The 23,943-nt window shown below is 48.8% G+C and overlaps 1 protein-coding gene across 2 annotated transcripts; it reads left to right on the top strand.

The window, feature by feature from the left end:
- The first annotated feature begins 1,202 nt into the window (after window positions 1-1,202).
- Window positions 1,203-21,379, top strand: NOM1 (nucleolar protein with MIF4G domain 1). Of its 2 annotated transcripts, none has more exons than XM_032244886.1 (11): window positions 1,203-2,186; window positions 3,478-3,605; window positions 5,122-5,317; window positions 10,001-10,324; window positions 12,290-12,400; window positions 13,464-13,631; window positions 14,391-14,512; window positions 16,913-17,045; window positions 17,608-17,739; window positions 19,632-19,741; window positions 20,517-21,379. In XM_032244886.1, exons 1-11 carry the CDS (start codon window positions 1,203-1,205, stop codon window positions 20,689-20,691), a joined length of 2,583 nt encoding a protein of 860 aa, XP_032100777.1. In that variant the 3' UTR covers window positions 20,692-21,379. The 2 variants fall into 2 exon arrangements, with proteins under 2 accessions (XP_032100777.1, XP_032100778.1); XM_032244887.1 differs by having other exon boundaries at window positions 3,481-3,605; window positions 20,517-20,837.
- Window positions 21,380-23,943: the final 2,564 nt, after the last annotated feature.

Raw genomic sequence — 23,943 nt, 5'->3', positions numbered from 1 at the left:
GACACCCACTCTCCTCAGGAACTAAAGGACAAGATGCCATTATGAGCTGATAAATTGGCCAAAATTAAAACATTTTAAAGGAAGGAAGGGGACGGTGCAGTGTCTCACACCTGCAATCCCAGCACTTTGGGAGGCCAAGGTGGGCAGATCAGGAGTCAGGAGTTTGAGCCCAGCCCGGCCAACGTGGTGAAACCTCATCTCTACTATAAAATACAATTACCCGGGTGTGGTGGCGTGCGCCTGTAATCCCAGCTGCCAGGGAGGCTGAGGCAGGAGAATCTTGGAACCTGGGAGGCGGGGGTTGCGGTGAGCTGAGGTCACACCACGGCACTCCAGCCTGGGCAAGAGTGAGGCTAGGTCTCGAGAAACAGTAATAATGACAAATTAAATCCATAAAGTCAAGGGCGGGAGCTCTGTGGAAACGAAGCTTCTGGAGCTGCCTGGGAAGAGAAGCGGGCCCTGGTCAGGCCAGAGCCGGGCAGCAGCCCCGCGTTCCCCCCACCCCGCTGGGCCAGGCCGCGCCCGCAGCCCCCGCTCCCAACACCCAGGCGCAAACCGCGCGGCCGCTGAGGCCGCTTCCCGCTTCAGGCTCCCCAGTAACCAGGAACCGCAAACGCGCCGCCCCCGGTGGGGACCCAGGCTGGGCAGGGCCGGGTCCTCCACGGTCCTCGGCCGCCTGGGGCCACAGGCGTCTCCCCGGTCCGAGTCCAGAGCCCGCTTCTCAGGAGAACGGCGGGCACCGGATCGGGGCCCGTCCTAACCCAGCGAGGCCTCGTCTCGCCCACATCCGCAAAGGCCCTATTTCCAAACGCGGTCGCGTTCGCGGGTCCCAGCGGCCTCGAACCCGGGGCCCGCGCACCCCAGCGTCGCCGCCAACCCCCGGCACCGCGCGAGGCCCAGGAGGCCGCAGGGGACGCGCGCAGCGCGGGCTCCTCCTCCCGCCGCGCGGAGCCTCCCCTCCACCATCCGCGAGGATTTCCCTTTTAAACGCGAAGGCACCTCCGCGCTCATCGCTCGCCTGCCCCGGGCGCCCCCCGCCCGGCTGCCCCCGCAGCCCGAATCCCCGCCCGGCGCGGCTCTGCGCGCTGCCGCCCTCCTGCCTGCAGGGGGCGCCGCCCGCCCTCCCTCCCTCCCCGCGCAGCCGCCCCTCTCCCCGGAAGTCCCGCCCGGGCCGGAAGCGGGGCGTCCACGCGTCTGGAAACATGGCGGCGCCCAAGAACACTGTGGAGGCCGGCCTGGGCGGATCGCGGGGACGCGTGGTCCGCATGAAGCGCAGAGGCTGCCGCGGGTCGCGCCGCGGACCTGGCGGCGGTGGGCAGAAGGTCCTGAAGAGGCTCAAGCTAGCGGTGGAAGAGTTCGTGCAGGCGACCTCGGAGGGCGAGGCTCCCGGGAGCTGCGGGGGCCCCGGCGCCCCGGTGCGCTTCCGCCCGGGAGGGAGAAAAAGCCGCAAGGAACTGAGGAAGGAGAAGCGGCACCTGCGGAAAGCGCGCCGGCTGCAGAGGTCGGCCGGCCCCAACCAGGGTCCCGGCCCCGGAGGCGGAGCCGCGGAAGCGAGTGGTCCCCGGCGGCACACAGCGGAGCGCGCCCGCCCCGCTCCCAGTCGGGACCCCTCGCCTCCCAAGGAGCCGCGGCCGTCCCGGGCCAGGGCCCAGGCCCAGGCCCCTCCCGGGAAGACCGGACCCTCCGCAGCCGCCACCGCCGCTGCCCGGAAACGGGCGCTTCTAGCGGCCAACGAGGAGGAGGACCGAGAGATCCGAAAGCTGGAGCGTTGCCTCGGCCTGAACAAGCGCAGGAAGAAGGACGGCGGCAGCTCCATACCGCTGAGCTTTGCGCGCGACGGGCTCGGCTACATTCTGGGAGCCCTGGAGTCTGAGAAGAATAGCGGCTTGTACGACAGCAGTGGTGAGGAGGAGGAGGAGGAAGATGCCGGACAGACACTCCCCGAAAGTGACTTAGAGAGTGACGCCCAGGACGAAAGTGAGGAGGGCGAGGAAGAGGAGGACACAGAAAAGGAAAAGAAGGCGCTGCAGGCGGAGAGCGAGGACGACGACGAGGACTTAGAACAGGAACAGGGGGAAGAAAAGGAGAAGGGAGCGCAGGTGAAAAGGAGGGGGAAGAGAGTCCGTTTTGCAGAAGATGAAGAAAAGAGTGAAAATTCCTCGGAGATCGGTGACATAACCGATCAGGTACCGTGTGAACACTCTCTAGGCCCTCTGGGATTTCCTTCAAAATAACGGGGCGGGAAGGGAGCGTGGCACAGAAATGACGCAGACTTTCTGTATTGATAATGGTTTCAGCTGAATGTGAGTAAATCAAGTAAGTTACTCTTTTGAGTCAATTTTTATGTTTTTAAATTTTCGTAATGTAAAGTTTAGGGGAAAAGCAATACAGAGACATTTTTATTCCCGGGACTTATGGGACCGGTCCAGGTCTCTAAACCTGTTACCCCCCCACCCGTTCTGTTCAGGTCACTTTCAAATATCCAAGGATATCTGCCGGTCCGACTTGCTTCTAGAGTGAATTTCCTAAAACACAAAGCTAGTTTGCAGCATTTCCTTGGATAAAGTCCAACATTGAATTAAAGATAAAGTTCACGCCTGTTATCCCAGCACTTTGGGAGGCCGAGGCGGACGGACCATTTGAGGTCAGGAGTTTGGGACCAGACTGGCCAACGTGGTGAAACTCCGTCCGTACTAAAAATAGAAAAAATAGCTGGGCATGGTGGCATGCCCCTTTAATTCCAGCTACTCGGGTGGCTGAGGCTGAACCAGGGAGGCAGAGGTTGCAGTGAGTCGAGATTGCGCCACTGTCTTCCAGCTTGTAGCTCATGGTTGGAGTCAGCTGTATAGAATTGCCTGCGTTTCCTTTTCCCCACATCGCACTAGTTCATTTATGTAAATATTCTTTACTGAACCAGGTTTAAACTACCTAGCAGTGGATCCTGCCTTAAAAATGTCTGTGTCCTCAATGATTTGCAAACACCACCATCCCCCTGGTAATCTAGGAAATAGCAGTGAGTTGGTTTTGATTTTTACCATATAAACTTAGATACTACTTTTAAACAAGTTTGAAATTATTTTTAGGACACTCCCTCCAAAACTAGCAGTATGTTTAATTTAGGTGTTTGTATGCTACGGTACCAGCAGTAAATTAAGGCTGAGCAAAAGCGTAGTAGACGGGGCTTTGCTGGAGGCGGACAGACACCAGAGGTGCACAGTTAGGTCTGAAGAACTACAGGGGGAAGCAAGATGATGGAATGTATTATTCATAGCATTAATGGAAAGAACGACAGGCACAGCGTGCTGAGTGGACTGTTTACCCATGTGCTAAGCACTCAAATCAGGTGTTTTTAAGCAGCAGTGATCAGTAGTAGCTTTCACCAGTTCTTGCGAATTTAATATTTAAAAGCACATATGACAAAGAAAAAAACAGGATTTGGGCAGTGTAAATTTTTTGTAATCTATTTCTGTTTTCAAGCAGGGTCTTTGTGAAAGTGATGAAAAGTATGTCCCACCTCATGTGAGGCGAGTTGAGGAAACAGTGGACTTCAAGAAAAAGGAAGAACTAGAAAGGCTAAAGAAACATGTGAAAGGTCTACTTAACAGGTGACCTTGCAATATTGTTACATTGTGTCACTTAAAGAGGTTGTCTGTTTTCTAAAAATGTAGGAATCATCCCAGCAATTCAAACAGAAATGATGGGGACAGTCGGTTGGATCCTTTTTCCTTGTCTTGATGCACCCAGACCCATACCTTGAGGAGAGGATACCCAACTGTTGGATACTTTGAATCCCCTCAGGATTTGAGAGTCCCCAGATGCTCACATTGTTATTCCAAGAAGCGGGAAGGAATGGGGCAGAGGTTCTGTGTCCATCTAAGGACAGTGATGGAAGGACTGGCCTGTATCCCCTCTCTGCAGAAACACATTCACCTGGTCTTCCCTCCCCCTTACTCATTGCTCATGTCTGTATTTTGTTGTTATAAACTGATTGGAAACCATACAGGTGAGGCTTTGTCAGTTGTGCTTGCCCATCAGCTCTTTGGTTTTGAGGGTGTGTGTGTGCATCTCCTGTGTGTGCATCTCCATGTGTGTGCATGTCATTCTGTGTAGTTTTATCACATGAAGATTTGAGTCACCACCATCTCTCATGCTGCCCCTCCATGGGCTCACCCAACCCCCTTCTCCCTTGCATTGCTTTTTGTTTCCTGTTATCCTGGAAATGTACCGTAACCCTCCATTTGAATGTTGCATGCAGTATTAGCGCAGGTGCACAACGAAGAACCTTCCACGTACGTGTGTATGCAGCCTTCCCCCCACTACCCGTTCAGACAGAGCAGCCTTTTCCAGTGTTAGGAACTAAGGATTTTTGTGCCACCTGAGAAATGAAAAAGTTAGCATTTTTCCTAACAACACATCCTAAGGCTGGACCCTGCCTATGGGGATATTGGATCAGGATATGCAGGGGAGTATCCTCAGCTACTAAAGAGAATCTAGGGTATGCCTCAGTATGGCCACATTTCATCTCGTGAAGACAGCAGTTACATGTTTAGCATTCCAGATATTATGTGGTTACGAATGATACAGGCTGGGTTGTTGGGTCAAGATAAGAACTGTTAAGGGGTCAAAAGTGTACATAAAAATGGAATACATTGGCCAGGCATGGTGGCTCACACCTATAATCATCGCACTTTGGGAGGCCGAGGTTGGCGGATCACCTGAGGTCAGGAGTTTGATACCAGCCTGACCAACGTGGTGAAACCGTGTCTCTACTAAAAATACAAAAATTAGCCAGGTGTGGTGGCTCATGCTTGTAATCCCAACAACTCAGGAGGCTGAGGCAAGAGAATCCCTAGAACCCAGGAGGTGAAGTTTGTGGTGAGCCAAGATTGCGCCATTGCATTCCAGCCTGGGCAATAAGAGTGAAACTCTGTCTTAAAAAAAAAAAAAAAAATATATATATATATATATATAGAGAGAGAGAGAGAATTGAGAGTATGTGGGTGTGCATCTTATAGACGTAAATACATATATTTTTGGTATTGATAACTTAATTTTTCAAAATTGAACCGAAAATTCCTAATTGGAAACATTGTTGCTTTCTGTCTTTACAATTCTCTGCAGGCTGAGTGAACCCAACATGGCTTCCATCAGTGGGCAGCTGGAGGAACTCTACATGGCCCACAGCAGGAAGGATATGAATGACACCCTGACCTCCGCCCTCATGGGTGCCTGCGTCCCTGCCTCAGCCATGCCCAGCAGACTGATGATGGAGCATGTTCTCTTAGTCAGCATCCTTCACCACACAGTTGGAATTGAGGTACTGTTGTACCTTTTCTCCAGACTATCACTAGTGTCTCATGGTGATCATTCTAATGATAGGCCTGATAAGTGCGTAATTGTGTGCTGTGGGTGGTTTTCTTGTGTTAATTCCTTTTTGTTCTGAATAAATACTACATTGTCTGTTATGTAGTTGTAAAAAGCATTCAGGAAGTACTTGATTTTGCTTAACTTTGCCTTTTTTTTTTTTTTTTTTGAGGCAGAGTCTCACTCTGTTGTCCAGGCTGGAGCTCAGTGGCTGCAGGCCCAAGTGATCCTCCCACCTCATCCTCCAGAGTAGCTGGGACTGCAGGCCCACACCACTATGCCTGGCTAATTTTTTTAGCAGGGGTGGGGGCAGAAGTGGAGTCTCACTCTCTTGCCCTGGCGGGTGTCAAATTCCTGGGCTCCAGCGCTCCTCCTGCCTTGGCCTCCCAAAGTGCTGGGATTACAGGCAGGAGCCGCTGTTCCCAGCCCTGTTCTGTCCAGTCTAGCATGTCTTTATATGTTAATTTTCTTCTAGACTTACAGCTCAGGCGTGCCTTCATTCCCTTTGCACTTCTCCTTTAACACTGATTTGTTTCAGATGTTTGGAAGGTCATGGTTGGCGTGCTCTCGCTCCTGAGGTGTTGGTGTTGGGGGGTGATGTGAGAGCTCTGGGGTGTGAGGCTGCCTGGAGGCCCGGTGCCCTTTCTGTGTCATGACCCTTTCTCGACAGTGAAGTGGGCTTTTGTTGGGATTGAATTGAACAGTGTACAGGAAGCATCTGGCACTCGACAGGTGCTAAGTGAATGTCCGCCCCACCCCACATCCCTTTCTTACTCTTCCTTGCCGAATGAACCCCTGGTGTTTAAAGCCAGGGATGCTCTTTGCTGATGACCCTGGTTCCGCAGTCATTGCCCCGCTCTGCGCCTGTTCTCTGTTAACTGAATACAGGAAAGTCAGAACCCTTCTAGTTAATATCCCAGTTCCCTCAAGGTAGCTGATTTCAGGTGTGTTGAAGGAGGTCAGTCTGGTTAAAGGAGTTTGTTCAGAGGTAGGTGAGCGAGTGGATGATTGGGTCGATACAGGATTTACATGTAAATGCAGTCTTTAACCCATTTGGATCTTTAAATGCTACAGTCTTTTTTGATGGTGGTTTTCTTAGTTTTTTGCCTTCTGGCAGCTGGACTCCAAAAAAATAGGCCGTAGCAGCAGCGTCCCTAAAAGGCTAATTCCTGGGTGCATGTTTGTATACTGTGTATCCTCCTCACCGTTGATCCCACAGTGTCCCGGTGAAATCAGGGCAGACATTTACTGAACCCTGCTTTGTGGTGCAGCAGGCAAAGCCACTGAAGCGCTGTGTGAAATTCCTAAGATCACACATCTTGTTAAAAGTACACAGAACTGGCTGGGCACAATGGCTCACACCTGTAATCCCAGTGCTTTGGGAGGCCGAGGTGAGCGGATCACGAGGTCAAGAGATTGAGACCATCCTGGCCTATGTGGTGAGGCCCTGTCTCTACTAAAAATATAAAACTTAGCTAGGCCTAGTGGCACATGCCTGTAATCCCAGCTACTCCAGAGGCTGAGGCAGGAGAATCGCTTGAACCGGGGAGGTGGAGGTTGCGGACTCCAGCTTGGGCAACAAGAGCAAAACTCATCTCAAAAAAACACACACACAGAACTTGTTTTCTGGGCTCCTAGGCAAGCATGCTTTCTCCTGCAAAGCTACTCACATTCCTTTCGTTTTTATATTATTTTCTCTCAATTATAATCTTAACAATTATTTAGTCTTACAGAGTGGGACTCTCCAAAGTTTGCTTTAAATGCGCAGATTTGCCTAAATGAATTTGCCTTCTTGTCACTGGGGCTTCCTGAAGGCAGTGTGGTGTGGGGGACACTGCCTGAGTGCAGAAGGTGCTGTGCTGTGCACGGGCTGTTCCACTTCGAGGGGCTCGTGCCTCATCCAGTCGTTAGGTTAACGACTTCGTTCATGTCAGGCATAGAAAAGAGCTGGCCCGCAATAAGTGCTCATTGAAGGCTCGTTGCTCTTTATGTACAGAGAGGGAGGAATTTTCGTGTTGAAATTCTGCCCTTCCTCTGGCTGGCTTTTCCTGCCACTGCAAATCTCATTGCTGTTCCTGGATTATTTTCTGACCCACATTTTTCCATATCTAGCAGTAGTCACATGGCCGCTTCTTGAAAGGTGGTGACTCTAAGGCCTGTGGGGCATTATGAAGCCGAGGGCAGGAGAGACGGGCACAGGCCTGAGTGTCTGAGTACAGGACTCTTCTCAGCTACGTGGGTCACCTCAGATATGAAAATCTGCACCTGCTGCTTTGGGCACACTCTTGTGTTCTGTGTTTCTAAGAGCTGTCCTCATGTTCATGCATAAGAACGTGGGAGTCTGTTTTCTTGCCATTACAAAGTGATGGAATCACTGGGTGCCATTCCTGGGCCCTGTGATTACCGTGATTCCAGCCCATCCTGTGACTCTCTTGGTATCTCCCTGTCCTAGAGGACACTGGCATGCTTCAGCTGACTTAATCATCAGAATGATCTTAGTACAGGCAGTATATCAGTGAGTTACAGGAAAAGCTATAGACCCTGACCACCCGCAGCACATCAGGAATTGACCGGATTGGAAAACATGAAATTATTGGGCCTGCTTTCATTTAAACCTTTGCTAATTGCATGAAGGACAATGAAATGGCTTGTTCTGAGGGGAAGTCATTATAGTACTTTAGTTAATGACATCCACGGAAGTTTCTGCCAGTATGCGATGGGTGCTCAGGATGCGGCTCCGTTCCGCTGCCCTCAATGCTGGGCCGAGAAAAGCATTCTGTGTTAAAGACGATGGTGTCAGCTGCTGAATTGCTTCTGTGAGTCATAAAACTCAAAAACACACTCTGTACAGATTCATGTTAAAATTTCCACATCAGAATTAACGTACAGTATCTGCTTGGATAACTTTACCAACGTGAATTTTACTTAATATTCTTAAATGTTATGCTGTTGTATTTTATTTTGAAGACATTACATGGAACTTCAGATTTAGAATTTTGAGAAATTTGGATGTAATTGAAAACATACTTGAATATGCTTTATGGCTGAATTTTTCTTGATGTCTGCAGAATTCTAATTTACTTTTAAAATTTACATTTGAATATAACATGGTAGCCATAATAGACTATATCTTTCCATTTCTCTTCATTGAAAGGGCTTGAATTGGAAAGTACACGTGGGCTTGGTTACGTCTCCGGTCTTTACAAACTGAGAGGCATATCAGGTCCATCAGAGCCGGCCTCTGAGAAGTCCCTGTGGCTCCTGCAGGTCTGTTGGCCTTTCTTTGGATTCTTCTAGCGTTGAATTTTTGGCAGTCCAGCAATGATGTGTGTGTACTTCCCATTACACTGAAGCCTGAATGGTGGAGCTCAGCCTTGCCTGTGATTTTCACTGACACGCTGCACATCTCCATCCAGTCCTGCCTGGATGGCCCTGTGGAAGCTTCAGCAACCCCTAAGCTGGTTTTGTCCAGCCCCAGAAGCCTGCCGCCCCTCACATAGTTCCTGGTTACCCACACCAGAAACTGGGGAGTCACAGACCCTTCAGTTTTACAGCCAGTGTCACGTGTTGCCATGTGTCACTGTGGTCGCCAGCCCCCTCATCCCTGGTCCAGTGCAGCTGCTTTATTTAGGCCATCACCTCCTGACCAGGCTGTGGATGTCACTCTGTGTCACCACCATGTCCCTGCTTCTGCCTTCTCCCTCCAGTCTCAGCTTAAGTTGAGATCTGAGAGAAAATGGTGACATGATAGCAATGCCAGCAAGATTGCAAACCACTCTTTCTGCCCTCAAGTGTCGTGATCTTTGTTGTACACAGTGAAGAAACCCAAGTCCAGGACCTTGCTGGAAACCACACAGACCCACGTGCAGGTCTCATCCTTCAGTGCCCAGTTACGGAGTTTGGGATAGAATGTGCCACGTGCATGTCTTCTCATCCTGCGGTCCACAGTTATGGAGCCTGGGGTAGAATGTGCCAGAACAGCATAAGGAAAACGCTGTAGGCCTTGCTTAGCTCCACTAGGCCTGGCAGTTCCTGGCCTCAGTTCTGTCCCTCAGGGCAGTGTGTGGTTTGCCCCCTGATCCCCATCAGGGCCTGGTCAGTGCCCCTCAAACCACTGGCTGAGCCAGGTGAGTGTATTCACAAGCTACTTTAGCGCCAGAGACTCAACCCTGTCCCTTCTAGTGATTACTAAGTATTTGTCTACTTGGCAACCTCTGATATTACTTCAGAATGTGTTGCGTTTATCTGTCTGCTTTATTGCTTCCTTGTAAGAAATTAATTTGGGGTAAAAATCTGCAAAAAATCTTTTAAGAAATGATTATTGTTAGGTAGTGGAGCATTTTTAGAGCTATAGATGTGTTTTTAACAACATTTTCAACAGTTTTATTTTTCCAGGGAGTCAGAACAGTTGCTGGCCAAACCATTCCCCTTCACTGTTGATTTTCACAAGAGGAAGGTGCCCTTGTGTCCAGGCTGGGATGCTGTGGCCGGCGGCTCTGGGTTGCCGAGGGATGCCTTGTTGAAACGCCCTGCCTGACACTTTGTTAGTTTAAACAGTGCCGGTTCTGCTTGTTGAAGTAGAAACGAAGCTTTCTAGGAATAACATAATGACCCTTTTTCTGTACGGTTCTTTCAGGTCGGTGCTCACTTTCTGGAGGCGGTGGTGAGGAAGTTTGATGACGTCTATAAGCACGGAAGCGAAGGGAAAGAATGTGGCAACCTGTTCACCATTATTGCCCATTTATACAACTTCCATGTGGTGCAGTCTCTCCTTGTCTTTGACATTTTGAAAAAACTTATTGGAACTTTCACCGAAAAAGATATTGAACTGATCTTGTTAATGCTGAAAACTGTGGGCTTTTCGTTGAGAAAAGATGATGCTTTATCATTGAAGGAGCTGATCACTGAAGCCCAGACCAAAGCCAGCAGCGCAGGCAGCAAGTTTCAGGACCAGACCAGGGTACGCATGCGACATTCAATCTGCTTCCTAAGTCCCTAAGCTCACACACTGGCCAGAACTTAAAAATCAGTATCTGGGTAAATATTACACTTCCTTTTCTAATGATTTCTGTTGTCTCTGTCTCATCCAGTTTTCTGGCTTTAATATGTGAATGAACCTTATTCCTTTATTAAGAACTCAGAAAAATGTTTTATGAATTTAAAAATTGATTTATTTAACATTCATCCATTCAAAAAATATTTACGGAGGAGGCCACAGGACATGGGGCTCTAGGGTCAGCCTGGATTGGGCTTCAGCTCTGACACTTATCGGTAGCATAAGCTGGATCTTCTGAGCCTCAGGCCCCCTCTGTAAAACAGGGACTGATGGCAGCTCCCACTTTGTGCGCTGTTCAGATGACGAGATGTGTGGAAGCCCTTTGGGGAGGAACACGAGAAGGGTTAGTGTGAGAGCCGTGAGGGGGCATCACAAGAGAAAAGGCGGAGTCCAGGTCTCTGGACCCTTGTTAATTACTGCAGGGAACTGAGGGTTTTATCCTAGAGGCATCTGAAGGGTTCCGAGCAGGTGAGTGACAGGCTGGAGTTTTCCTTCTGATGGTCACTTGGACTCCAAGTAGAAAGAGGCGTGAGGCAGTTGGGGTAGGAGGGAGTTTTGCAGGAGCTGGGGAGTGAGTGGTGGCTAATGTTGGGATCGTGGCAGCAGGTGTGGACGTGGACCTTAGAAGTGACCAGTCCTAATGTGGATTGGGGTGAAGGGAAGGAGGGCTCAGGATCACCTGTTGGGCGCAGGGGGCCGTGCAAGAGGAGGTGAGGATTTAGGAGAATGGGTACCTTCTTTTTTGAAAGATTGAAATTAAAGCTCCTGAGTTAGCTGTGAACAGAGTGGGCTGAAGGGATTTGGGGCTGCTCTCGTAAAGGGGGTCCTAGAAGCCATGGAAGTAGGTGGACTCGCCTGACATGGGGTGGGCTGTGAAGAGGACTTTAAGGTTAAGGAGCACTGACATTTAGCTACAGGGAGGACGGAGAGCTGGCACATGAGAACGAGAAGGCGTCAAGAGGGAGGAGGAAATGAGGACAGTCGCGGGAGCTGGGGTTCCCCTAGTGTCCCCAGGAAGAATTCATGCCCTTGTGGGATGCTAAGGACCAGCAAGAGGAAGAAGGGATTTGCATTTTGGGCTAAATTGTGACAGCGGTCCCTACTGGCCTATCCTGGTCACCGAAGAAGGCAGTCTGTAAAGAGGAGAGGCTAGAGAATGGAAGGGGAGCGGCGGGTTAGATGGAAAATGGTTTAAAATGGAAAAGAGACAGAAAGCAGATGAGTGGCTGCCTAGGGCTGGGGAGTTGGGAGAACTAGGAAGCGGTTAACGGGTTTGGAGTTTCTCTTCTGGGTGATGAGAAAGTTCTGAAATTGACTGGTGATAGTTGCACAACTCTGAATAGACTAAAAGCCATCTGATTATATACCTTACCTGGGTGAGTTTTATGGATGTGAATTCTGTATCAATAAGAAGTTGACATTTGGGGATATCTCAGAGGGTTTGGGGGAATTCTTTGTGCTGTTCTTGCAATTTTTCTATAAGTATGACATTATTTCCAGTTTTAAAGTTAAAACCACAAGGCCAGTGGTAGGGAGAGGGTGTCCACACAGGTCGCCAGGGGCTATTGTGGGAGCAGGAGCGCAGGAGGGGCCGAGATGGCCAGCAGGGAGGGTGGTGTGGACAGGTGAGGTGTGGCAAGCAGAAGGGCAAAGTGAGATTGAGGCTGAGGGACACATTCTGTTTTAAAATACTACGTAATCCTGAGTAAGCGGTGAGGCTGGTTCAGACCATCTCTACCTAAAGACCGCTCTGACTTTGTATGGTAGCAGTGGTGGCCAGGTGCATTAGGTATGGTAGATTTCTTGCCAACTTGAGCAGTTTAGACTGTTTGAAACGCTGGACTTCTAATCTTTTAATTTTTCTTGAAGATTCGGTTTATGCTAGAGACAATGATGGCCCTGAAGAACAATGACATGCGTAAAATTCCAGGCTATGATCCCGAGCCTGTGGAGAAGCTGAGGAAGCTGCAGAGAGCTCTGGTAAGCCAAGGAACTTGCAGTTCTGCTTTGCTCACAGCTTCTGTATTAGCATGAGCCCGTTGGGAAAATCAAGAAACAGTCAGACCTGCAAGTCAGGATAGTGTCTGGTGAGTGAGAGCGCTCAGAGGCAGCACAAAGGCTGCTCGCTTTTCCTTGGGGCTCTCCTGGTGGCCTGGCCATGCTCGCTCCTGCAGAATGTCATGTGGGGGTAGCCCACGATAGGCAAGCCTCCTCTTCGCCTCACCTGGGTGCTAAACTTGGGCTGCACCGTTGGATTGTCTGGTGCTTTCAGAGAAGGCCAAGGCCCCACCCGGATCAAGAAAATCAGGATGACTTACGTTTTTTTGTTTATTTTTTGTTTTTTGTTTTTTTGAGATGGAGTTTTGCTGTTGTTACCCAGACTGGAGTGCAATGGCATGATCTCGGCTCACTGCAACCTCCGCCTCCTGGGTTCAAGCAATTCTCCTGCCTCGGCCTCCCGAGTAGCTGGGACTACAGGCGCGCACCACCATGCCCAGCTAATTTTTGTATTTTTTGTAGAGATGGGGTTTCACCTTGTTGACCAGGATGGTCTCGATCTCTTGACCTTGTGATCTACCCACCTTGGCTTATAATGCTGCTATTATAGGTGTGAGCCACTGCGCCTGGCTGACTTAGGTTTTTTGGCTGTCTCTGACGTGCAGCCAGGATGGAGACCCAGCAGCCTCCCTGTCAGAGAGAGTCTTTCAGCCCCTGTCATCCCAAGTCCAGATCGTCGTTGACTTGGGCTGTTCCAGGCGTGTCCTCTGCCTGCCACTGAGCCTGAGGCAGCTCTGTCACTCTCCCCTGTTGGGGCAGCTTTCCAAACACCTGTTTCAGGTGATGGACTCTCAAACACAAAACACTGTGAGTTTACCGCTAGTTTTGGCATTGTTCTAAACAGGCTAACCATCCCAACTGCCAGTGAATCATTCCAGTATTCATGCACCAGAAATGTCATAGTCAAAAACCAAAAGCCACCACTGCTGGAGTACGGAATGTGAACCAGTTAAAAGCATTTCATTAGCTCTTCTCTCTTAATCAGGTCCGCCATGCCGGCTCAGGTTCTGAGACTCAGCTTCGCGTCTCCTGGGACAGCGTCTTGAATGCGGAACAGACAGGTCGCTGGTGGATTGTGGGGTCTGCCTGGAGCGGGGCCCCGATGATTGACAACAGTCAGCATACGCACCTGCAGAAGCAGCCCGCGGGGACGGTAGGGACGCCTGTGCTCAAGGCTGCCAGGTGGCGGCACCCCCTGTGTGGTGTGTGGTCACGGCTTCACCTGGAGCTGCTCCCTTACTGTTCTTGAATGGTTACTGAAATCTGCAAGGTTTATTTGGAGGCCTTACAGAAATTGCTGTTAATATTACGTTGTGATATAATTATTCCGTTTCTGTTCTTCTTTTTATTGGATTTTAAGAGTCCCAAAACACAAATGCAAAAGATCTGAAAGTTGAATGGCAGGGGACAGGGGAGCTGGCGAGGACCCGAATGCTCGCTGAGCAGGCGTCCGTTCCTGAGACTGCTCAGCTGCCTCCCGCGCTGTGCGTGCCAGCCCACAGACCGTGGCTTTCACATTGTAGAAATTCAAGTCCATAGCTAATCCAGACTTCCCTCGTTCTTCCCCCACGTCCTTCCCTGTCCCAGGATTCCGCGTCACTCGTGGTGGTCATGGTTCCCCAGGCTCTGCCGGTGACCCGTTCTCTGTGTTTTATTTCATCACCGCTTAACTCTGAGGTTGAACCACTACTGAGAAGTCTGCCACATTGCGTGGTTTTCTCCTCCAGTGGCTGTGGCTTTGCTCTGCTTTCCCCTTGCAGGGGGTTGCCCAAGAGTGGACTTGGTGCTGACGTTCAAACGCTCATGTAGACCTCACAGCTGGATTTCAGTTACGCTAAAGTACTGTGCGGCATCTCTCAGGAAGCAGTTTGCGTGGACATGCGTATGACGTGTTCATTAATCATGCTTTCAGGTCAGCTCCAAGATCGTAGAACTCGCCCGGAAGCAGAGGATGAACACGGACATCAGGAGAAACATATTCTGCACAATAATGACAAGTGAAGATTTTCTGGATGCTTTTGAAAAACTTCTAAAGTAAGCATTTGTGTGCACATTTTGACCTACTAATGAGATGCTGTAAAAGAAATAAGTTGATGTGTTTTTTGAGTTTTGAATGACTGAGTCCCATGCTGCTTAGGCGGGGCTGGGCTTTTCTTCTTACCGTCCGCTCACCCTGTTAGACCTGTGCATCCCTTAGTCATCTCCCTATTAATCTGCCTCTAGTGGTTCCTCGTTAGGACAGTTTATGATATATAAAGATTAGGGGCTTGGGGCTTTTATTGAGACAGGGTCTTGCCATGTTGCCCAGGCTGGAGACTGGGGAGTTTTGACTGAAAGAATTAGATGATCTTCTCAGTGGCTGTTGCTGGCCATTAATTGCTTAAACGTACATAAATCCTCATAATAAAGTTGTTCTGATTCTTCATTTAAAACTTCTGGTATAGTTTCTGTAATTAGTTGTAATGAGATTTTAAAGATCCTGTAATCCCAGCTGCTTAGAAGGCTGAGACAGGAGGATCACTTTAGCCCAGGAGTTACAGACCAGCCTGGGCAACATACTGAGACCCTATCTCTTTTTTTTTTTTTTTTTTTTTTTGAGACGGAGTTTCACTCTTGTTACCCAGGCTGGAGTGCAATGACGCGATCTCGGCTCACCGCAACTTCCGCCTCCTGGGTTCAGGCAGTTCTCCTGCCTCAGCCTCCTGAGTAGCTGGGATTACAGGCATGCACCACCATGCCCAGCTAATGTTTTGTATTTTTAGTAGAGACGGGGTTTCACCATGTTGACCAGGATGGTCTCGATCTCTTGACCTCGTGATCCACCCGCCTCGGCCTCCCAAAGTGCTGGGATTACAGGCTTGAGCCACCGCGCCCGGCCCTGAGACCCTATCTCTTTAAAAAAAAATAACCTGTAAATGTACCTGTGTAGTTTTCTGAGGTACTTCTAAACACTTTAATGTTAATACATTTTCTTTTATTTGCTTCAGACTAGGATGAAATACAGGGAGAAGATGGTTCATTTTAGGATTCTGATAATTAGGGTTTTATTTTCTAAACTGGGGTGCCTAGTTGAAGTGGCCCTCCTAAGCCTCCTTTGCCTCTCTGTGGCCTTGCTGTTGTGCTGAATACATCCTGTCTCACTAGTTACTCTTTGTCTCTAAAAGGGCTCTTTTGAGGAGAGCTCTTACTCACCAGTCAGCGGGTCTGGCTTATCCTTTGTACTCGGAAGGACTTTTAGTTCCTCTGGTTGACTTTGTGTTATGAAAATTTTGGCCTATCAAAGTACATTTATTAAACAATAATTTTTCCCATTGTTACTCATCAAAACCATGAGTTATGAATCTAAGTTTTTAACGTGAATTGATAAAAAGTGCAGCAAAAATCACTCGGCTCCTTGGGCTGCGTGCGCCGCCTCCTCGTGAGCGCCCTCCGTGGGGCTGCGCTGTTTTGTGGCGTAGCTGATGCTTCTCTCCTAAGGTACGGAGTGTCTGCCTCTGTGCAGAGGTGGCAGCCCCAGCGTATTCAGATCTCACCGGAAACTGCATACAGCCCACGTGCCCCTCAGCTGGGGAAAGGATATACCGTGAGACGTAGTCTGAGGGATACTAATCACTCGTGGCCTCACAAGGGGCAAACTCCCAAGGCCCCAACAGCACGGTGACTCTCAAGTGCGTTCTGCCAGTGCCAAAAGCCACGCTGCCCTGAATCTGTGTGACAGAGGCAGAGGCAAAACCAGAGGGACAGAAGCAGATCAGCGATGAGTGGCTCCCGGCCCAGGGTTGTCACAGGTGATGGGGAGTTGTGTTTCGGCAGTGGCAGTGGTGACCTGACTGTATGGGCTTATCCACACTCACAGGACTCTGTGCTACAAGGGATAGGTTTTACTGCGTATGAGCTCTAACTCTAGTTTTTTGGGGTTTTTTTGTTTTTTTTTTGAGATGGAGTCTTGCTCTGTCACCCAAGCTGGAGTATCGTGGCTCGATCTTGGCTCATTGAAATCTCTGCCTCCTGGGTTCAAGCAATTCTCTTGTCTCCGCCTCCCAAGTAGCTAGAATTACAGGCATGAGCCACCATACCCGGCTAAGTTTTGTGTTTTTAGTAGAGACGAGATTTCACTATGTTGGCCAGGCTTGAACTCCTAACCTCAGGTGTTCCACCTGCCTAGGCCTCCCAAAGTGCTGGGATTACAGGCGTGAGCCACCACGCCCGGCCCCCTAACTCAAGTTTTAAAACAAAAACGTCTGGGCACATCACAACCAGAGAGGTTGTGACAGGGCTGGGACCCTAGCTGATGTCTACTGCTGCCTCCACCTCCCCTACCTGGCTCCCCTCTAACCAGACCCTTCCAGGCAGGAAGGTGTTCCTCTGAAAGGTATCAGCCATTCAACGTGGGAAGCTGAGTGACATTCCAGTCATGGCTGTTCTGTTTTTTAGGCTTGGACTTAAGGATCAGCAGGAGAGAGAAATCATTCATGTTCTCATGGATTGCTGCCTTCAAGAGAAAACTTATAATCCCTTCTACGCTTTCTTGGCTAGCAAATTCTGTGAATATGAAAGGAGATTTCAGGTAACTTAGTGCAGAGGCACCAATTTCATCTGCTCTGCTGTTTTTTCTAAACATGCTGCCTGGCTCAACCCACCTGCAAAAGAGTTTCCCAAGTCAGAAGGCCCCTGAAGTCCCAGTCACATGGTCCACACTGGCTGCCAGGGCACATTCCCTGAGAGTGGAAGTGGGGTGGCTACAGGGGAGTGTCAAGTGTCCACCGTGTCTGCACGTCACCTTCTCCTGCCACAGATGCAGGCAGCATGTGGCCAGCAGCAGGAGCGCCTCACCAGTTCACACCGCACCAGCCTCTTCTGATGTCACTCGCTGTGGCCTTTGCCTTAGAATATTCTGTTGGTGTCTGCTGATTTGAGGGAAAACAGTGCACCAGAAAGAGATTGTTGAGAAGCTGTTTGGAACTGTGCTCTATAGGAAAGAACAGTGAGGTTGCCACTGAAAGTCTTGGTGTTTAGGATATTAAATGTAAGATAATAGGAAAAAGAATACCTTTAGGTTATGTTCTTAGTGATGTATTGTAATGATTTGCAGCCGTTGACCTTTTTTCTTCTATTAACTACGCTTCTAGATGACTTTCCAGTTCAGCATATGGGACAAATTTCGGGACTTGGAAAACTTGCCAGCTATGAATTTCTCTAATTTGGTTCATCTGGTGGCCCACTTGCTGAAGACAAAATCGCTTTCACTTTCCATCCTAAAGGTTTGTATAATGTGTGAAAATGTTTAAAGCAATGGAAATGAGAGTGCAGTTGTTTACATTACGTGTTTTACCAGTGTGTTTTCTTTGGTTCTGACTCACCTGGAAAGTGCTTACGTTATCCCAGCCAGCATAGAAATGGCCAGACTAACGTACGGTACACCTCGACCTGATAAATTAGGGCACAGTTACAGTTCTTTTGCTAACCTGAGTGAATTGGGGTTTGAGGTTAATGTGCTGGTGCTAATTATAAAATCCTGAACTGGTCACTGTTAGTGAGTAGAAGGGTGGACAGAGTAGGGCCTGGTTTCCTTAGAGGTGAGGCGCGTTTGCCCACTTTGCTGTAAGTTGTTTTAAAACTGTAGGCTTTCTCCTGCCCTGCTGTATTTTGGGACTTTGCAGTGGACCATGAAACCTAGACATTTTTTTCTTTTGAGATGAAATGTTGCTCTGTCACCCTGGCTGGAGTGCAGTGGCACGATCTCAGCTCACTGCAACCTCCGCCTCCTGGATTCAGGCGATTCTCCTGCCTCAGCCTCCTGAGTAGCTGGGACGGTAGGCACCCGCCACCATGCCCAGCTAATTTTTGTGTTTTCAGAAGAGATGGGGTTTCACCACGTTGGCCAGGCTGGTCTCGAACTCCTGATCTTGTGATCTGCCTGCCTTGGCCTCCCAAAGTGCTGGGATGACAAGTGCGAGCCACCGCGCCCGGCTGAAACGTAGACATCTTATCAGATGTATTGGGCGTTCAAAGTGGGCTTGTAAGGCTCAGATGGTGGGACCACCAGACCCTGAAAAGCCTAAAAATTTGGAGAGCCTGAGGGGCAAAGGGAAGTGAAAAGCAGAGGTAGTTCAGGGGCGTTGACTACAGTGGCCTGATCTGCAAGACGGCTACCGCCACAGGAGTCCGTGTGTTTCCATGTGTCCTGTGCGCTCGTCAGCATACCTGCTCCCGTTCACCGTGCGTCCCTTCCTGTGGGGTGTCCAAGTGTGGCCACTGTACTGAAAACGAGGGTCCCGAGCCTTATGCCGAATTCTGACAACCAGAAAAACTTAGAACATGGAGGAGGCATTGTTCCCCCTCCGCCCACTTGAGGCATTGCACTCATCCTGGAACTGCCTAGAAGCTACCGCGGGTGAGTGGGAGAGGCGTGGCAGGAGCGCATGCTTCGGCGCAGACCTTTAGAGATGCCCCTCCCAGCCTGGCTGCCCTCATTCCGAGTTTCTCTGGGTTTTGGCCATGCTTTTGTGGTCTCGCTGTGCCCTTGGGTCTGCAAGCGCCTGTGATGGTGTTGGCTGCGGACCCCCCAGTGGGTAGCATTCCTGTCGGTTGGCTAGAAGAGGCTGATGCCCTCCTCTAGCTCGCTGACATTCAGCTCAGATGTGGTCCGTCCATGTTGGCGTGAGTCTGTTCTGGGTAGCATCTTACCGTGTACGTTTACTGCAGTTCACATGTTTATTCCACCTATCCGTGTTTGAGTTACTTCTGATTTTTTGATAGTTTTCTAGGAGAGCGAGACACATGGATTAGTCTTCTGGAAGTAAATTTTATATATTTATAGTTTTAATTAGGGGATGGGTACTTTAGGGAATGGAGATAATTTATGTTTCAGTTCTAGATACTAAATGTCTGATTCATAAGGTGTATGCCCCGGGAATTCCACTTACAGTGCTGAGTTGTTCTCAACAGTACGTGTGGCCGGCCACACCTCTGCCAGCAGTGTATAGGGATTCCCAAGGCCCACATCCTTGCCAACAGCTCTGGAAATAGCTTCTTAAATCGGGTAAAGTGGGGGGTGGGGGGGGAGATTAATTTTTACTCTAACTATATTTACAAATCATTGAAAAAGTTGGCTAAATCAATGTAACATTTTTCCCTATGTCCTGACCATTAGGTAGTTGAATTCAGTGAATTGGACAAACCCAGAGTCCACTTTTTACGAAAAGTGTTAAGTATCCTGTTAATGGAAACAGAAGTTGAAGACCTCGGTTTAATTTTCACAAGGTATGTGCCCCACTTGTTCTGATGAGACGTGGAAGAGAGATGAGATGGTTTGCGCTTGTGTTGATTTATAAGTTGTACTCTGTGTAACTTAATGAATCATTTCAGTTCTATTTTTAAGCTAGTATGCAGTATTAGATTTGGGGAACAGAAACTTGTCCACTAGTTAACAATGAACAATGGTTGGTAATAATAAAATAAGAAGTTCTTTGTGTTTTTTGTTTGTTTGTTTGTTTTTTGAGACGGAGTCTCATTCTGTCACCAGACTGGAGTGCAGTGGTGTAATCTCGGTTTATTGCAACCTCCGCCTCCTGGGTTCAAAGCGATTCCCCTGCCTCAGCCTCCCAAGTAGCTGGGACTACAGGAACATGCCATCATGCCCAGCTAATATACATATACATATTGTATTTTAGTAGAGATGGAGTTTCGCCATGTGGGTCAGGATGGCCTTGAACTCCTAACCTGGTGATTTGCCCTCCTCGGCCTCCCAAAGTGCTGGGATTACAGGCGTGAGCCACCGCACCTGGCCAGGAAGTTCTTAATTGAGAATTCTATTTTTAAAAGAAACTGGTTATGTCTCACTATTCAAGATAAAAATTACTCTCCCCTCACCCACCCCTTACCCCCAACTCTTCCCCTGATTTAAGGAGCTGTTTCCAGAGCTAAGAAATGAACACCTGTTGGCAAGGATGTGGGCCTTGGGAATCCCTATACACCGCGGGCAGATCTCGGAGCGGCTAGCTCATCCCTGACGTGTGTTTATGCGATTCCTTTCCAGAGTGTCGGACAACCCAAAGCTGGGGGTGTTGCGTGAGGGCTTGAAGCTGTTCATCAGCCACTTCTTGCTAAAGAGCGCACAGGCCCACAGAAGCGCCGAGGAAGCCAACGTGCTGAGAGCGAGAGCTGACCTTGCTACACAGGCTCTGCAAGGGAAAGCTTCCCTGAGAATGTAGTCAGGCAAGAAAGGAGCGCAGCTGGCCCTTTGACTGTAAACTGTCCTTTGTAAACCCAAAGGCTTATTCTGTTGACTGCGTGTGAAAGTTCGGTAGAGCTATGTCATTGTCTGTTATTGTATTATGTTTTGAGATAATAATTTTTTATCTAAGGTTTTATAGTTTGTATTTCAAACCATTTTCAAATAACTCTATCTTGGGGGATAGAGGAGGAGGGAGGGAAAGGAGGTGCCGGCACACTGGACAGGGTTCTCTAAGCAGTGAGGCTGGGGTGTGATTGTCTTAAAATTTTTCAGTAGATATGGCCAAACCTGATGGCTCACCCCTGTAATCCCAGCACTTTGGGAGGCTGAGGCAGGCAGATCACTTGAGGCCAGGAATTTGAAACCAGCCTGGGCAACATGGCAAAACCCCGTCTCTACTAAAAATACAAAAATTAGCCAGGCATGGTGGCACATGCCAGCAATCCCAGCTACTGGGGTGGCTGAGACACAAGAATCACTTGAACCCCGGAAGTAGTTGCAGTGAGCCAAGATTGCACCACTGCACTCCAGCCTGGGCTGGACAGTGTGACTTTGACAGAGAGACTGTCAAAAAAAAATTAATAGATAAGATAGGCCACTAGAGGGTGCAGTTTTAAAGAAATTGATGAATTTTTACCTTTTTAAAGTATTGAGACAGAGTCTCACTCTGTTGCCCAGGCTGGAGTGCAGTGGCACGCGATCTTGGCTCACTGTAACCTCTACTTCCTGGGTTCCAGCAATTCTCCTGCCTCAGCCTCCTGAATGGCCAGTACTACAGACACGCGCCACCACGCCTGGCTAATTTTTGTATTTTCAGTAGAGATGGGGTTTCACCATGTTGGCCAAGATGGTCTTGAACTCCTGACCTCAGGTGATCCACCCGCCTCGGCCTCCCAAAGTGTTGGGATTACAGGCACGAGCCACCATGCCCAGCCTAAATGTGATCCTTTATATTTTAAGTATTTGGGATGCAGTTGAACTTTGGAAAAATCAGTTGACATAAGCCCTGTGGATATGGTCTTATGTACAACATAGTACAGACAGGCGATTTTCACCATCACTCATGCAGCATTTTGACAAAGTAGAGGATATTCATCTTACTAATTCCAAATTGCAAATGTACTTTAAGGAACTCTGAGGACACCAAATAGTAGTTATTTGACTTTTTCTTTCTTTCTTTTTTTTTTTTTTTTTTAAAGACGGGGTTTCACCATGTTGGTCAGGCTGGTCTTGAACTCCCGACCTCAGGTAATCCACCCGCCTTGGCCTCCAAAGTGCTTGTATTACAGGCGTGAGCCACTACGCCCGGCCTAGTTATTTGACTCTTACTAGGTGCTGCTTGTTTGCAAGGATTTGGAGATGTAAACTTGAAGAAAACATAATTACTGCCTGCAGAGAACTAACTAGCATTTATCTCGTGAGGGAAACAAACACACCCCACTCGCTAAGTCTGGAAAACCAATTCTGTGAGGAAGTAGAAATGGCCCTGGACACCCAGCCTCTCTAGCAGATACGCAGATGTCGAGTGTTTCCCAGCACTTACATTTTCCTTTTCTCTCTCAAATGCTACAGACTTAACCTTTGATTGTTGAAAAAAGTCACTAAGATGTGGATATAGAATAGACACAGAAGTTACGTATGCCCAGAACCCATCTGTCCAGCTGCTGCTGTCCTCTTCCAAGTGGTCGTGTTGGGCAGATGGGCACAGGTGCTGGTGATACCACTCCCGTGCAAAACAAAACACCCCCTTTGTGGCACTTTCAGATTTTTTTTTTTTTTTTTTTTTTTAAGAGAGAGACAGGTTCTCACTCTGTCACCCAGGCTGGAGTGCAGTGGTGCATAGTTACTGCAGCCTCGAATTCCTGGACTGAAGCAGTCCTTCTGCCTCAGCCTCCCAGGTAGCTAGGACCACAGGCGATAGAGACAAGATCTGCCTGTGTTATACAGGCTGGGCTTGAACTCCTGGCCTCAAGTGATCCTCTTGCCTTGGCCTCCCAAGCACAAGGATTATAGGTGTGAGCTCCCATGCCTGGCCTCAAAGTTTATTTTAACTTGGCCTTATAGCAGTTTATGTTTCACAGTCATAATGTGAAGTCATGAGTATCTCTGTTATCCCTAAGCTAACGGTTTAAGCTTTGAAGCGTGTGCAAGCAACATGAAAATGCAGAAAGTAGCTTTAAAGCAGCACAGAGACTGTGTCCTCCACCAACAGACATCCCGTCCCTGCCTTCAGCAAGTCATCCAACCCGAAGGCCCTGTCTGTCTGCTAGCAGGTTCTGAAGTGAGGGACAGATAAGGCGATGGGTGCTAAGAGGAGTGAACTAAGTGAAAATCTTCCCTTTCTTAAGGCGCTTTTTAACAACAATGTCTTTGCTGGGTGGTGATTGGGATGTAACAGATGAGTTCTACTGGATGCATAGCTTGACAGTAAGATAAGGAGCTTGTGCCGGGGTATAAATCAACACACTGCTTCCTTCCTCAAGAAAGTCGTGCTGTGAAGAAAACAATGTCAGTTGAACAAAATTGTGCTTAACGCCACAGTTGATTTGCATTCTGATGCAAGCCCCCGGCCTCACAGACCAAGGGGATCCCTGGCAGCCTGTGAATAGACCACCCTGGAGCAGCATTAACATAACCGATGTCTGCCAGGCAGGCGCGGTGGCTCACGCCTGTAATCCCAGCACTTTGGGAGGCCAAGGCGGGCGAATCACGAGGTCAGGAAATCGAGACCATCCGGGCCAACATGGTGAAACCCCATCTCTACTAAAAATACAAAAATTAGCTGGGCATGGTGGCGCGTGCCTGTAATCCCAGCTACGCAGGAGGCTGAGGCAGGAGAATTGCTTGAACCCAGGAGGCGGAGGTTGCGGTGAGCCGAGATTGTGCCACTGCACTCCAGTCTGGCGACGGAGCGAGACTCTGTCTCAAAAAAAAAAAAAAAAGTAACCAATGTCAATAAGAATTAATTATGGATGGAGCTACTAAGATTAGAAAAAATATCACAACAGTGGCACCATCTAACTTCATTATGTATCATATGCAGTAACCCTTGTTTGAGGTAGAGATGAACCGAAGTTGATGTTTCTGCAGAAGATAAATTTCTATAAACAATTCCCTTTTTATATTGTCTTTTATTATTAAAACAAAAATACCTGTTTTTGCTATAGGGTATATTTATGACTTAATTTATTTGCTAAGGTTTGCATTTCATATATGGTAGATTGCCTGT

Source organism: Sapajus apella, unplaced genomic scaffold (assembly GCF_009761245.1).
Source record: "Sapajus apella isolate SASKATOON/1434 unplaced genomic scaffold, GSC_monkey_1.0 scaffold56, whole genome shotgun sequence".
NCBI lineage: Eukaryota > Metazoa > Chordata > Mammalia > Primates > Cebidae > Sapajus > Sapajus apella.
Note: the sequence above shows the minus strand (reverse complement) of the source record. Positions and strands in the feature narration are given on the sequence as shown.

Excerpts from the sequence above, each read along its gene's own strand:
- NOM1 (XM_032244886.1), top strand. The coding sequence starts at position 1,203 with ATGGCGGCGCCCAAGAACACTGTGGAGGCCGGCCTGGGCGGATCGCGG. Across the intron at positions 3,606-5,121 it reads GTGAAAGGTCTACTTAACAG|GCTGAGTGAACCCAACATGG; the intron begins GTGACCTTGCAA and ends AATTCTCTGCAG. Across the intron at positions 13,632-14,390 it reads AGAAGCAGCCCGCGGGGACG|GTCAGCTCCAAGATCGTAGA; the intron begins GTAGGGACGCCT and ends TCATGCTTTCAG.